Source organism: Chaetodon auriga, chromosome 21 (assembly GCF_051107435.1).
Source record: "Chaetodon auriga isolate fChaAug3 chromosome 21, fChaAug3.hap1, whole genome shotgun sequence".
NCBI lineage: Eukaryota > Metazoa > Chordata > Actinopteri > Chaetodontiformes > Chaetodontidae > Chaetodon > Chaetodon auriga.
Window position 1 is genome coordinate 8,626,034 of NC_135094.1, and position 14,893 is coordinate 8,640,926.

A 14,893-nucleotide genomic window follows, 5' to 3' on the forward strand; every position below is an offset into this window, starting at 1 on the left:
AGTGCAAACAATAAAATCAATGATCCATCCCCACATGCTGAATCAATTTTTTATGTGTATTTGATAACATGGTGTCTGATGGACTGAGCCTTTGTATGAAAATATAACACAGTGATGTATGGTGAATAAAATAGGCCTTACACTTTACAGCCCATCATTAACAAGCCAGACAGTCTGCTTTCATGGTCCGAGAAAACATAGTGAGACACTGAAATTTAACAACACAAACCAACCAGTATGTTCGTTTAAACAATTCAGTGTCTACGCACTTAAACTGGACAACGCTTCTCACTAAAGAAAGCGGTCAAGAAACAAAAACAGCCTCTAATTTACTGTATCAGCCCCTTTGAACCCCGGTGATCCCTCTTGTTGAGCTGGCGCTGTTCCAGTGGTGGAGGCTGGGCGGGTGGGGGTATCAGTCTTTTAAGGATTTTAGTCCGGCAGCACAGTACGTGACAGCCACAGAGTACTCCTTGGCAGCGTCTCCACTCGGCCAAGCATCTGCCTGAGTGGAGAAAATAAAGGAGCCAAAGACCAGCAGGGAATCCAACTGCACTGGCACACATTTCTGAAGCAGAAGGTAAGAAACGTACATTTCAGAGGCTGCTTTTGTCAACGAAGTAAAAGTTAAGTGTTATTATTACAATTTCTTCCCCCGCACCATGTTAGGCTCGGCTTCCTAATGTGCTTGCAATTGTCCAGAAAGCAGTAGTGCAGTTAAAGGAGTATTGCTTTGTATTTGCATTTAAAGGACACTCATCTAATATTATTTTTATGTAAGTATAGAGAATAAATAGGTACAGTTGATTCGCAAAAGCACCAGTACAGCACTTGATCTGAGAAGCTCCCCTCAGACCACTAAAAATAATTCACTGTTGTGTAATACAGTACAAGAGGACCAGTTTGTCTTGGCACTCTTGCTATACTCCCTTTATTCCACAAGATGGCGACAAAACACCGAAAGTACATGACGGAACATCATGTCCCTGATCTCCTCGCCTCTTCACAGCATCATCACCATCTCCACATTGTCATCACCAGTGAAGATGACACCAGCCCTGGGAGCTACATGGCGGATGTTTGAAAGGTCAAGGCTGCAGAGTGTATAACTGTGTCTGACTCAGGATAAGCGGTTGGCTCCTCCACGTCGAGATCAGGTGTAAACACAACAGAACGAGTCCAACAAGAATAGACAAAGAGCTCATAGACTACTTGTGCCTTTAAAGTAAATACTTGCAGGTTAAATCAGTGGGTAGCTGAACCCCATGAACCGCTGCGGGTGTGGCGGCTCGTGCGGGGAGCAGGTGGGTGTGTGGCGGCCGTCACGTGACGCTGCGCCTGGCTCCTGTCACACTGGTATAAATCCACCTCTGTATATTTAGTCGCTCCTTTTCTCCACGCCGAGCCGCCGTCAAGTCCGGGCTACAAAGTAGCTTCGACTTCTTCATCTTCTTCTTCTTCAGTCATGGCAGGTACGTAACATTTCATCCTCTTTCAAACCGCGACATTTTCACGCTGCCACGCGCTTTCCGTCAAGTTTTAAAAGCAGTCTCGCGGACTTCGGCCGTGTAGATGCGCTGAAAATGGCAGTCCGTCGGTGAAGTTGCTCGTCTTGTTGTTTGGCTCTCACGTCGGTGACAGCGGCAGCAGCAGCCGCCGCCTGAGGTGAGCCGAGTAAAAGTACATTCTGTCTCCATCTGTGTTTTGCTGTCAGCCATGTCTGAAACATGATGACCACATGTGTCATTTGACCACAAGTCAGCCTCGATGGCAGCGGTCCATCCGTCATGTTGTTAGTGTAGAGACCCTTGTCATATGTTGTCCAAGAGCTAAAAGTTCTGCCTATGAAAGCCTTATGTTCACTCCATGGGATAACTTCTTATGAATGAAAGGGAAAATGTTTTTTTTGTTTTTTTTTTCCACATTGGACCCCTTTCAGCTGTGGTAACACTGTGCTACTGTATGTCCCGATTGTCCATAACTCAGCTCAGCTCGCCTGAACGGGGAGGGGGTGTGCACGGCAGTCACTGAACATACATGTAGGCTGTGGTCGAACTAATCGTTTCTTCCCTTTAACTTTCCTCCATCATGTGTTTCACGTTAGGCTGCATGCCTCAGCACTGCTTGTACCCGATGCAAAGGGGGTGTGAGAGGAAGGAGGTGTGGCGCTGCCTGCAGCCAGTGAGCTGGAGCTGCTTTTCCTGGCAGCTGATGGGCAACTGCACACGAACTGGCTCAAAATGATAGAAATGTACTGTTTTATACAGACTGTACATACTGTCTTGCTTTCTTTGCCCATTAGTGCAGCACCAAGGGGTTGATAAACAGCCCAAATGGGATTCATGTTGGCCCTCAGGCTGCAGGCACACGGCCCCTCCAGCGGCCTCGCTGACATCATCCTCTCTGATTTTACAGGTCCACTCACAGGCTCGTCATTGTTCTGAAACATGACTTGGCAGGTAGCTGATAGATTTTCCTCCCTGCTGTTAGAGGTGCTGGTATAGAGTAGGCACCACGCTGCAAATAAAATTCACCTTAATGAGACAGTTAATCCGGTGCTGGCTGCTCAGAGTCTGATTATTCTTGAAACAAGTGAGAAATCTTGCATTGAGGCCAGATCATGGTGCGGCTGGAGATTCGGGTTTGAAATGACAGTTGAGGTTAAACTCATTGGTTGACTGGAACATCAGAGGATCCAGCCACTAATACTTATATTAAATGGATGTAGGGGGAAACCCTTTTTGGACTTTTGGGCAAATAACTCCGCAAACAGGACACACTTGTCTAAGATGAGAGAGGTCCGCCACCAAATACCTTGAGTAAAAGACACAGTGTGCGTGGATTTAGTGTCCAAGAATGGGATCATCTTTGTTGCCAAGTTTGAATCCTTAATGTCTTCCTGTCCCCTGCAGACCAGGCTTTTGTGACGTTGGCCACCAATGACAAATATGCTCGCGGAGCCATGGTTCTGGGCAAGTCCCTCCGCAACCACAACACATCCAAGAAGCTGGTGGCACTCATTGGTCCACAAGTGACAGAAGCTTTCCAGTAAGCATTCTCAGGAGTCTTGTTTTCCACCTGGATTGATGATGGTGACTCATTCTGTGGCGTTGTGAACCTTCAGGTCCGTGCTGAAGAGAATCTTTGACGAGGTGAGGCTGGTGGACGTGCTGGACAGCGGCGACACGGCACACCTGGCCATGATGAAGAGGCCTGATCTGGGCATCACCTTCACCAAACTCCACTGCTGGACTCTCACACATTACTCCAAATGTGTTTTCATGGACGCAGACACACTGGTGAGGCCAGCCGAGCATTTTTAAGAGGAAAGATTCGATGTTGTGCTGAGGCTAAATGTGTGGACATGTTTGTCTGTTTGTTTCTGCATCTCAGGTGCTTTCAAATATAGATGAGCTGTTTGACAGAGAGGAGCTGTCGGCTGCTCCAGACCCTGGCTGGCCCGACTGCTTCAATTCCGGTGTGTTTGTTTTCTGTCCTTCCATGGAGACTTATGGCAAACTGCTTCAGTATTGTACAGAACACGGCAGCTTTGACGGTAAGTCAAGAAGGACACGTTTCCTAACTTTGGTTTTGTGCTGAAACGATGCCATGCTAGCTGTTTCCCTCAGTTTCCAGTCTTTATGCTAAGCTAAGCTAACCATCTCCGAGCTGTTTCTTTAGAGGAGTGGTATCAACCTTGTCATCTAACTCTTGATAGGAACGCAAATAAATGTATTTCCAGCTGTTCCTCTAACTCAAATACCCATCAGCAGCTCTCCTCTGAACTTATTTCTACATGTTGGTTTTGGATAAAAATGTGTCGTTTACAAGTTTCCTTACAAGAAAGGAGTTCGGTGTCTAGTTTTGCCAAACCAGAAATGGTTTCCCACCACTGAGTTTTGATGTCAGCAGTCTTTTTTTTTTCAGTCATGCTCAAACATTTAGGCTTTGACCAGCTCTGAGTAACATTTGAGTTCTTGGTAACGTGATGTTAAACCGAGCTTGTTTGTCTTTTGCTGTAAGTGAGGCCTTTATCGAGCGCGGTGCCCGGACACAAGGCCCTCCTGTCACCGACCGTCTAGCTCTGCTGAGTTATTCTCAGGGGCTCGCCGGGGCGGGTGGAGGTTAAATTTGAGAGGCCCTGTTTTGCACAGAGCGCCAGTTTGACATTCAGCTCTTCTCCGTGAGGCGTACTGTAACTGAATTGTGGTCGTTGTTTTGGCTCCAATATCAGGTTTACTGAGCAGCTCGAATCAGCGGATGAAAAGATCGTTGCTCCGTACTCGTAGGGTGCCGAGGATCTCATTTACTGCACGTCCGGCAGGTTTTTGAACATGACATGAAACAGCTAAAATCAGCTATTGTTCCAAAGAGATCCAGTAAACGTTTTACCACAACACAGCGTTCATTCATGGTAAGGTTTTGCTGAAGTATGTAATTATGTCGCCTCTGTCGAGCCTCAGATACGCTGCCTGAAACCTGAGCAGCTTCCATGTAAAACCAGAACCAGGGACTAACATACGTGCGTTAATAGGTTTCTGCTTTGCTTCATCTCTGACAGCGTCCTGCTTCTGGCACATCGTGCAGGTGTGAGACAATCAGAAAACAGCGTACATGAGAGAAAGTGACGCCTGCGCGCTCACTTCATGACGCAAAAGCTTCATAATGACAGCGTTTCCATCCCACCCGGAAACGTCGTTGTCAAACATTTGTAGGCAGGTTACAGTTATCAACACACATGTAAAGTAAAGACACTTTGGTCCGACCGACACGTTTTTATGGCTGATAAATAAACGTCAGTGCTCTCTGCTGGACAAACTGAGTAACACTCTTTCAAAATGACCTCCAAACATTTCTTTGGAAATCTTCTGCTATCATTTAAAAACTGTAAAATTATCTGAACTTGGCTTTTTTCATAGCTTTCAACCACATATCTCACGATAACAGAGTTTTCATACTTGCGTTACGTGATGACAAGTGAGACTTTTTAACAGCTTTTCGTGGGCTTTCGACCACAAGATTGTTTTGTCAAAGTGCTATTTCCGAGGTATAGAATGATCTTTAACCCTCGTAAGTCTGCGATGAGCTCAACTCACACCTGCTCTGACCTCAAAAACGCTACCAAACAAAGCGACGAGTTGCGAGATGAACACGACAGGATGCAGCTCCATGGCAGGGCTCGGTGAGCTGGGCTTGTCCTTGTTAGTGACGGTGGACATTTCTAACATTAAATGGTGGACTGTTTTCCCCTGTGATGCTCTCAAAGAGATTCCATCAGGCAGAGTTCATTGGAAAAACCAATTAGTTTGCTTCGTCGTGGCCAAAGCTTTCAAGTGCCGACTCTTTCTGGCTGCCACAAGTGTTTGTTGGCAAGAAGCGTTCCAGCACAATGACAGACTCGGACAAAAGACATTATTGTCTTATTTTTTTTTTCCAGGAAAACTCCTCTTTGTCAACAATAATTTGTGTGATTCAGTGTCATTTGATTTAGATTTTCACATCCAGTATTTCAACGTGATGCCAGTCTGTGTGCCTCATGGCACGCTAATGAATAAAGCTGTCTTATTTATAGCCGTGGATGGTCTCTTCGTGTGCACTGGGGCATGAGTTGAAACTGCTCTGACCTTTAGCATTTCACTTCCACTCTACTGTAAGGAAAACATGATGTACACGTGCAGCTCTGTGTCTCTGCAGTGATATTGGAAAATAGTTGGGGAAAGACAACAAGAAGATCATTTCTGTGGTCGAACCCAGAGGCTCTATCTCTTCATCTGTAGCTCCAGTGTTGTCCGCTGCCAACACAAACTGGCACAGTTAGATGCACATTCTTGCTGAGCTCTGCTCATCCCCTCAAAATGAAGATCTTCGGCTCCATATTAAGTTTTGAAATCCCCAGTGGAGGCCGTGGGTTCGGACAAACGGCAGCTATGTGTGTTATTTTAGACTGCGGCAGTCTGCGGTTTCACAGACTGTACAGTCCTGTGCTTTTCAAGAGCTACATGTGAAAGTTCTATTAAAGGCCAACATCTCACCTCGTGCTCGTGTCAGTCCGCTGACACACTATATGGCCAGTAGGTGAAGCAATTCAGCATGAATAGTCAATGAGCTTGTGTCATGTTTTTGCTGGGTTTCAGTGCTCTGGCTGGTCAGCTGCAGACTCGATGATGTAACACAAACTTTTAATAAAGGCTCAGTTCAGATCTGCTTGTATACTTGAAGTGTAACTGACCCACTTAACGTCTAATACGTCCCCACGTCCCAAACTGTTCTCTGAATACTGTGTTTACATAAGCCACCACCATGACAGCGCCCCAGTTCTAAATTAGCCAAACTGAGCGAGGGCGATGCTCCAGCCCTCCAGCCGGGCCCCGAGGACCTGAGGCGACCCGAGTCCAAACTTTAAAACCAGCTAACCCAGAGGCTAATGGCAGGTACAGACACTATACCGTTTTTTTCATGTCATGGAATAAACCAAACTTCTCAAATGGAAAATATTGTGCAAACAAAAAAATTGAGTCGAGAACCAAACGTAAACTAACCAGTGGCTCGCCATTGTTGTGCTAACAGACGCGTGCTCATTACACAGAGCAGCAACAGCCATGCGTGAACTGAGGTTATGACGTCATCGTTTCGTGTACACACAGAAACTTAACTTTAGAAAGCATTTTAAAAAAGTTGTTTATAGTGACCTGAAACGCTGTTTGCATGTGAACAAGAGCTCAAATGAAAAAGAAAATTTCAGAAAATGTCCACCTACCTGTAGACCAGGCTTTACCTGCACAGGTGTTCTCACTTCAGGCTGAGTAGCTCTCCTCTCAAGCCCGTGTGGGTGTGACCAGGTTGCGCTCGACTGATTAATCACCCTGACTTGTGCTGCTTGTCAGAGCGGGAGCCTATCCGTTAATATCACATCAAGAAGCGCTTGAATTGAAAAGTCACACCTCGACACGGATCAACGTGTTTCAGCAGTGGAGCATTTTAGCATCTTTCAGTTCACCGTTCTTGTTTTGTGGCTGTTTTTGGTTCAGTATCAGTGTTTCCAGACACAGTGAGCACATGTTTGCAGCGATGAAGCCTCTGTATGTTACCTGCCCAGCAGACAACGAGCAGGCGAGCACAGTGGAGCATTTAGCTGCTGTTGAGCAACACTAAAGGGATGGTTAACACTGGAGTTGGATTTCTCAGATGGCCTGAAACACGACTCTGGATGAACGCTAACGTTGCTCAATTCAACTGGAGGTGTAAACAGGCAGCTGTTTCACATTTGTCCTCTCAGCCCTGCGTGGTGATAATGACTTTGTTGTGTTTACAGCGTGTTCTGCTGCCTCCAAGTAGAAAATCAGTGTCAGACACTATATTATTTAAGAGCTTGTATAAGTGAATGGCATGAAGCTGCAGTCCTTCCAGCAGTCTACGTCATGTCTCTTCAACTCTCTGCAGCGACTGTGAGCGCTGTAAATCTACACTGTGCACACACATGCCTTCGTGTGGCATGATCAAATCCAGTGTGGGAAACCCATTCAGGTCCTCCTTTGTCTTCTAGCAAATCAGATCATTTGATTTCAAATCACTGTGGCAACTTGTAAAGGAGGAAATCCAGCTCTGTGCCCTGAATGTGTGGGATCATTGAGCCTGTCTGTACTGATCTCAGCAGACTGCTGACTAATGGAAGACCAAGCGGAAAGGCTAATTACTCTGGCTGTCACAGGTGGGCAGATCAGTTGACTGCGCTCTCGCTCAGCTCCGCCTTTCAAAACGCTATCCAGCCATGCAGTGAACCTGTCGAGGCACTTTGGCAGCTGTGTTTGGAAGATAAGTCGGAGAGTTTTTATGCCACCAACAGTTTGTCGTCGTGGCCTCGCTTCTAATGCAAATAGACGAGAAAAACAGCCTCACTCTCTCTTTTGACCTTATATTAACACCTGAAGTTCGCTGAAGTTTTCCGTCCCTGAATTTTTGCTCTCTGAAATTAAGTTTGGCATTGAAAACAATGAATTTTGATGTTTTTCAGTGACAATTTTCTGTCTTTTGATCCATCCAACGATGACAGTATTTGAACTGTAAAACCTCTGGAACTGCAGATTTGTACAGAAGCTTCCTGATGATAAATACAGAATTAGATGGATTTCTGTCCTCCTCTCTGTCGCAGGAGGTGACCAAGGTGTCCTGAATGGCTTCTTCAGTGATTGGGCAACAGCTGACATATCCAAACACCTCCCCTTCATCTACAACCTCAGCAGCATAGCCATCTACACTTACCTTCCAGCATTCAAGCAGTAAGTGTCTGATTCACACAATAGTTAGAGGTTTGATTTGGACCATTTGACTGTTTCTACTGTTTAAGCTGCTACTGTGCACACTTCCACAGACAGTTGTATAATACTCTTACAGCGAGTCTCAATGTGACTGACGTCTTGCATTTGAGATGCGAAGCCAAGGCGAAAGCAGATACGGGATCACATGAGTGCGTAGTCACATCGTGACGTGACATCAGGTTACGAGCGAGATGAGAAGATTCCAGCGGCTGGAGAACCAGGCCTCAGTGCTGGGTTGGATATCCACCGCTGAGCTCCCGACAGCTGAAAGCGAATCCTGAAATAGAGCGGTCTATTTAAAGACCTTTTATGTTCACCTCCAGGACTGGTCATTGTGCGCTCCGTCTTAAGCTCCCCCCTCCCGTCCTCATGGCCTCTATAAACATCTCTCCTCATAGAAACAAATCTCATCAACAAGCTCTTGGGTTTTGTATTTCCTGGCAGCCAAAACCAGATGACGGGGGGGATAAACATGTATGTACTTGTGGGTCATTGTCAGTAATAGTAGTGCTTCAGATGTGTGGCGCAAGAAAACAAGCACCCAGGGCCACGTTCATATTTATTTGTGTACACACATAGTTTTTGTAGTATTTGTAATAGTCACAATTGAAGATAATGTAGTACAACACAAGCAAGATAATACTACTACAGGAAGTGCAGCCTTTAACCTGAATTTCAAATGACAGAGCCGACCTAAAACAACATGTTTCCTGAACAAAAATCACTCCAGTTTGGAGCATCTACGATAAAAATGTCATTCAAGTACTAATTTAAAATTTCTCATTTCAGCTACGGGGGCAATGCCAAGGTGGTCCACTTCCTGGGAAAGACCAAGCCATGGAGTTACACGTTTGACCCCAAAGCCAAACAGATCGCAGGGAGTGTGCACGAGGCCACCACGCAGCCCACCTTCCTCCTGGACTGGTGGACCCTGTACTCCAGCGCCGTGGTGCCCATGCTGCAGGAGCAGCACGGAGACCAGCCTTTCCACTCCGGATGTGTGGAGGTGAATGATCACGTTTGTCTTTTTGAACCCGCAGTCCTGCCTTTACGCTGCAAGCCCCCTGGTGCATCAGCTTTTATAATAGACTGTAAAGACATGACGAGTTTGCGGTTGAAACTCTGAGCCAATGGGACAGCTTTCTTGGGATTTCCAACGTGTGTTTGCTCATTGTGGTGCTCGCAGCGTTAATGCAGGAAAATATGGTTTGCTTCGAAATGCCTTCTTCTGTATTCATACCATATTGATGAATTTTACTGTCATATAGGTGTCACTTTCTCACCTTTTAACTTCTGTTACTTTTACCTTATTTTGCTCCGATTCTGGATGATACACCTCTTTTCTGTCTTCCTGTCCACCTCATAAAGTTCCAGCACAGTGACACGTTCACTTTTGAGAGTCTACAGGTATGGTGTTGTAACGGTGTTGGTTTTTTTTGTCTGTTGTTTGTTGCCACCTGGTTTAAAGCTTTCACTGCTCGTCCTCTAAAATCCGAGCTTTTGCTTGTGTTTGCCTGTAACCGTTACTTTGGAAAGGCTACATATGGCGAGTTCAGTGCTTTCATGAAGCACGGTGTGTTGTGTGTCTTTCTGTTTCCCTGCTCTTTGTTTCACTGTTGTGCATCGTTTTATGTTTTTTGCTCAGGATAAGAGCTACTCTTCACACGCACAAGCGCTCGCACCCCAGCTGTCCTCAGAAGAGCGGAAGCAGAAATGGGAGCAAGGTCAGGCAGACTACATGGGAATGGACTCATTTGACAATATCAAGAGAAAGCTTGACACTTTTCTCAAATAAAGAAGCAATGAAGCGGGATAACAAAAGATCACTTGCAGTTTAACAAACTATCCCCACATCCAGACGATCCTGTAAGACAGGTTGCATTTCCTTTCTACCTGTTTCTCAGCTAGAAATGAGTTGAGTCTCTCCCACCACCACCAGCACGACCCCCACCCCCCCCTCGCCTCCACACTCCAAAGACAGTGCCGTTTAAATGGGAAATAAAAAGTTCAATATTAAGAAACGGCTTTAATTGTCTATGCAAGACTGTCATTATTCAGTTTACCCTGCCACAGGGTAAACTACACTGTGAAGACGATCAGGAAAATTATAACAAATTCTTTTTTTTTTTTTTTTTTTGAAGATACCTGCATTAAAAATGTTGCAATACTTTTTATATGCCAGTGCTCTCTTTGTGAAAAGGAGATGGCAACAAGAGCTGGACTGGGCCTTTTGTATGTGTCTAAGATTAGCAGTCATACATGTACATTCTTCATTTCCTTTCTTCCTTTTTTTACTATGCAGTCATCTAGCAGTCCTCTGAGCATTCATATTTCCTCAGAAGTTGATTGCCCTTGCTTTTGAGTTGATACGGCCTCTGTTTAACGTAGATGTAAAACCATGTTTACAGCACTTCTAAAGGCCAAAATGGTCATTTAGCCAAACATATAACTAGATCCGTAGTGCCTTAGTGTCTTGCACTCTCTATTGCCATCGTTCTGTCTGTTCTTGACTACCAGCTTTTCTGTAGATGATTAGATTTTTAACTTTCTTGTGCTTTACTTGACCGGGATGTTGGCTGTACCACAAAGTCTTTCATCTGGACATATTAAAAACATGATTAAAAGTTTTGGATTTGCCCTTGTGTTTTTGTTTCAACATCCGTGAGATGACTTACATCAAGAAAAGGCTATTGAAATTGACAAGCTACCCATCTGTACATAAAGGCATTAAAACCCTCGTTCAACAGCTACAACATTAAAGTGAGGCACACATGAATGCATCAATAATTGTAATCTGGTAATGTAACACACAGTACTTTAACTAAGTGTGTTTTCATGCTGATATTTTTCCACTTAGTTTTAAGTGTTAAGTATTTTTTTTTTTTTAAGTGCAAGTACATCTTCCACCTGTGTGCGCGTGCGTCTGCAGGACTGACATACCTTAAGTCCATTTCCCATCAGAACATGAATCACACATCGAACAGATTTAAACCAAGAAGAAGAAGAAGGCAAGAAACTTCACTGCTGACCACTTCCGGTTTCGCTTGAATGCCGTTGATGGCCAGACCGGACCTTAATTAAGTCTATTAACTCTCGAACAAAATGGACAAAAATGTTTTGTAACCTGTCATTTTGCACCAGAGGCTGACTCTTTAAATGTAATGAGTGGACACTGCCGACGCTGTCTCTTCTATAAGCATGTTTGGTGGAAAGTTCCGGATGAACGGTGCACTTAACGTTACGGACAGCCGTTAACAGCGAGTTAGCTTAGCTTAGTGTTACAAGTTTATGGAGAATAAATAACGTAGTGAGCGAAGCGACCGAACCGGTACAAGTGTTGTACCGCTGACTCTCTAATAACACATATTCCCTTCCCGTTAACTCGAACGCAGCCCGGGGACTTCGGCGAGCTGACACGGGGGGCGTGCCGTGACCCCGCCGTGGGTGATGCAGACCGCTTCGCCAGGAAAGTAAACACACCATTCCGTCAAGATGGCCCCGCTCTCCGTGTTCCGAGTGGCACTTCTGGTGTCGTTTTCAGTGTTTCTGACGGTGGTGTTGGGTTTGGGACTGCCTGCTCTGCTGAACGCGGCGATGAGGATGTTCGGGTTACCGGAGACGAGCGTCACCGAGTGCATAGTTATGCTTTATTTACTTTTTGTGCTGTATGTTGCGACGCCCCGAATTCCCAGAGGACTGGTGGAGGTAATGTGACCCAACACCGAACGAACATATGTGCTCTGTTAGTTCAAGAATTTGCTGTAAATAGTGAAATTGTGCTGTTTTGTACATTTGTACAAATAACTTTTAAAGTCTTCCTTGTGGAATATTTGTTGTTATTACGTGTACATAATTAAGCCTTTCTATTGTGTTTTTGTGTGCCTTTGCAGCTTTTTATATCTCTTGGGGATAAATAAGAAAAGCCTTTATTCTGCTTCTCTGTGCAGGTGAAGCAGAAAGCTGTGCTTGTTACAGGCTGTGACAGTGGATTTGGTCATGCACTTGCCAAACATCTGCACAAGCTTGGCTTCACCGTCTTTGCTGGATGTCTTCTGAAGGTACAGATAAAATATGTACAACAGCCCTGCAAAGCTCACGAAAGCCAGACTGATCCGCTCCTGCTGGAGCTGTTCTGCAGAGTCAACTCCACAGCCTGCAGTCGCACCGAGCTCTCAGTTTGAGTGCAAATGTGGGACTGTAACATGTTAGTTATAGATTAAAGAGTGTGCATTTCAGTGTTTTGGGGTAACCGAAGAGACATATGATCCCTGCAGGATAAAGGCGGAGAGGGTGCGAAGGAACTGGAGGAATTCCACTCAGATCGCATGAAGGTCGTCCAGCTGGATGTCTGCAGTGACGAGCAGGTGAACCAGGCGGTGGAGTATATCAAAGACAACCTGGCTGATGCAGAAAGAGGTAAATATCCCTGTGCCCGTGTTCACTAACATCTCTAAAGAAGGTGAGTGTGTGTGTTCATTCACAGACTTTTCACCGGTCATGACGCAGGTCTGTGGGCTGTGGTGAACAACGCCGGAGTGTCAACGTTTGGAGAAGTAGAGTTTACGTCCATGGACACCTACAAGCAGGTGTCCGAGGTCAACCTGTGGGGCACGATCAGGGTCACCAAAGCCGTGCTGCCGCTGATCCGCAAGGCCAAAGGTCAGAATAACACCGCACATTACACATTAATACAGAGTGACATATAAACACGAGAAAGCAAACGTTAGCTAAGAAAGTTAAATAGTGTTGAAAGTGACAGAGTCCAGCTGTTAAAGGGTCCAGCACCTTGGATTGTTCTTGATGAGGGATTATACGCATTCTTCGAATTCCTGTTTGAACTAAAAACTTGCAGCCGGTCAGTAAGTTTTGATGTATGCCAACAATGCAAACAAGCCTGAAACTGAAAGACTGATTTATTCTCTGTACTGTGACATGAAATCTTTCATGTTAACAGAAGCTTTTGTGTTGCACGTTTCATAACAAAGTGCTTAAACAGGAAACACAAATGACAATGATAGAAATCTAAACTGAAAAGTCAGTATGATATAACCTTGTTGTGGTAGTCATCGAAAGGCCAGTTTAAAGCTTATAACACAGGTGCTGCATGAAACTGTCATACCACACTGTTCAACGTTTGCTTTGAGGAGAAGTAAACCGACAAATTGTGGTTGCAGGAGAGCGTTTAGGCCTCACTGTGCTGCCCTCATCTCTGCAGGCCGTGTGGTGAACCTGGCCAGCATGTACGGGAGGATGGGAAACATCATGCGCTCGCCTTATTGTGTCTCGAAATACGGCGTGGAAGCGTTCTCTGATTGCCTTCGCTACGAGATGAAGGCCTGGGGGGTGAAAGTGTCCGTAGTCGAACCGGGGAACTTCATCGTGGCCACGGGCATCCTGACCCGCGACATCGTGGCGAGCACGGCCAATAAGCTCTGGAGTGAGGCGCCCTCGCACGTGAAGGAGGATTATGGGAAAGCCCACTTCGAGCACCACATGGCTCTGATGCGCTCTTACTGCAACAGCGGGCAGAAGGACGTGGCCCCGGTCCTGGATGACATCACCGACGCCATCATGTCCAAGCGTCCTTACACTCGATACAACCCCATGGAGCCTCACTGGTGGATCCGAGTGCAGCTCATGACCCACCTGCCCGGCGCCATATCCGACTTCCTCTACTTTTAACCGAGCGGTTCCTGTACTAGCGCCCCTTCAGATCACACATAGCAGCATATTCTTCAGCTACGCAGCACCGAGCAGATCTACAAACTCACCGAGAGGAGGCGTCTCTGCTGTGCACTCCTCGGCACTCAATCACTCACTGATCAAACGGTTTTTTAAACTCAATCAAGTGCACTTTGCTTTTTGTATGTCTGACAGAAACATAACTATCTATACAGATATATTCCGTGATAAGTAGTAACTACTTTGTGTTGGATACCAGCAGGGCTATGACACTCGTAGCTACAGTTACTGCATCGGTATTGCTTGTTGTGTTTTTATTATATCTTTATATCCTTTTTTTTTTTTTTCCTCTGATACTTGTAATGTTTTGCCTTATGGGAATCTTCTGGAGCCCCACTGGTACGAGGACCAAAGCTGGTAGAGCTCAAGAGAAGGCCCCTGCTGGTCTGTTGTGGGCGACGCCGGAACAAACCAAGGTCGGCTTCTGTAAGACCGTGGTGAGATTTGGCTCGACTCGCCCCAAAGTTACGCAACAACCAACACAAGCCCACTTTGTCTCACATGCGCCATGAGATCCTGCGTGCGACTCGGGACAGTGAGGTTGATTGATGTGATTAATGGGCATGATTGGACACAAAGGCCCCTCCCCTCCCCACCTCCCTGGTGGAAAAGCATTTTGTATATAAAATAATGGGAATCAATAGAGCGTTTTATTTTGAAAATACTTCAATCACACTATCATTTTTTTTCCAGGAATGATTTGAAATAAAGTGACCAAAATGAGATGCTGCTTCGTGGGTCTCATTTGACGTGGGTGGTGCCAGTGGGTGCAATGAAACAAACGGCCACCGGGTGGCACACGTGCATCACACAAAACTACCACTGCCGTCCTCAGG

The 14,893-nt window shown here is 45.7% G+C and overlaps 2 protein-coding genes across 3 annotated transcripts; both read left to right on the forward strand.

Annotated features, from left to right (window-relative positions):
- The first annotated feature begins 521 nt into the window (after positions 1-521).
- Positions 522-10,942, forward strand: gyg1b (glycogenin 1b). Of its 2 annotated transcripts, XM_076721620.1 has the most exons (9): positions 522-580; positions 1,010-1,472; positions 2,913-3,048; positions 3,125-3,299; positions 3,394-3,556; positions 8,150-8,276; positions 9,105-9,321; positions 9,684-9,722; positions 9,961-10,942. In XM_076721620.1, the coding sequence occupies exons 2-9, from the start codon at positions 1,466-1,468 to the stop codon at positions 10,108-10,110; spliced, it is 1,014 nt and encodes a 337-aa protein (XP_076577735.1). In that variant the 5' UTR covers positions 522-580; positions 1,010-1,465; the 3' UTR covers positions 10,111-10,942. The 2 variants fall into 2 exon arrangements, with proteins under 2 accessions (XP_076577735.1, XP_076577736.1); XM_076721621.1 differs by lacking the exons at positions 522-580; positions 9,684-9,722 and having other exon boundaries at positions 968-1,472.
- A 413-nt stretch (positions 10,943-11,355) lies between these two features.
- Positions 11,356-14,780, forward strand: bdh1 (3-hydroxybutyrate dehydrogenase, type 1). The gene is made up of 5 exons (XM_076721619.1): positions 11,356-12,020; positions 12,263-12,373; positions 12,590-12,731; positions 12,822-12,974; positions 13,531-14,780. The coding sequence occupies exons 1-5, from the start codon at positions 11,808-11,810 to the stop codon at positions 13,995-13,997; spliced, it is 1,086 nt and encodes a 361-aa protein (XP_076577734.1). The 5' UTR covers positions 11,356-11,807; the 3' UTR covers positions 13,998-14,780.
- The last annotated feature ends 113 nt before the right edge of the window (positions 14,781-14,893 follow it).

Excerpts from the sequence above, each read along its gene's own strand:
- gyg1b (XM_076721620.1), top strand. Across the intron at positions 9,322-9,683 it reads TCCACTCCGGATGTGTGGAG|TTCCAGCACAGTGACACGTT; the intron begins GTGAATGATCAC and ends CACCTCATAAAG. Across the intron at positions 9,723-9,960 it reads TCACTTTTGAGAGTCTACAG|GATAAGAGCTACTCTTCACA; the intron begins GTATGGTGTTGT and ends TTTTTTGCTCAG.
- bdh1 (XM_076721619.1), top strand. The coding sequence starts at position 11,808 with ATGGCCCCGCTCTCCGTGTTCCGAGTGGCACTTCTGGTGTCGTTTTCA. Across the intron at positions 12,021-12,262 it reads TTCCCAGAGGACTGGTGGAG|GTGAAGCAGAAAGCTGTGCT; the intron begins GTAATGTGACCC and ends TTCTCTGTGCAG. Across the intron at positions 12,975-13,530 it reads GCTGATCCGCAAGGCCAAAG|GCCGTGTGGTGAACCTGGCC; the intron begins GTCAGAATAACA and ends TCATCTCTGCAG.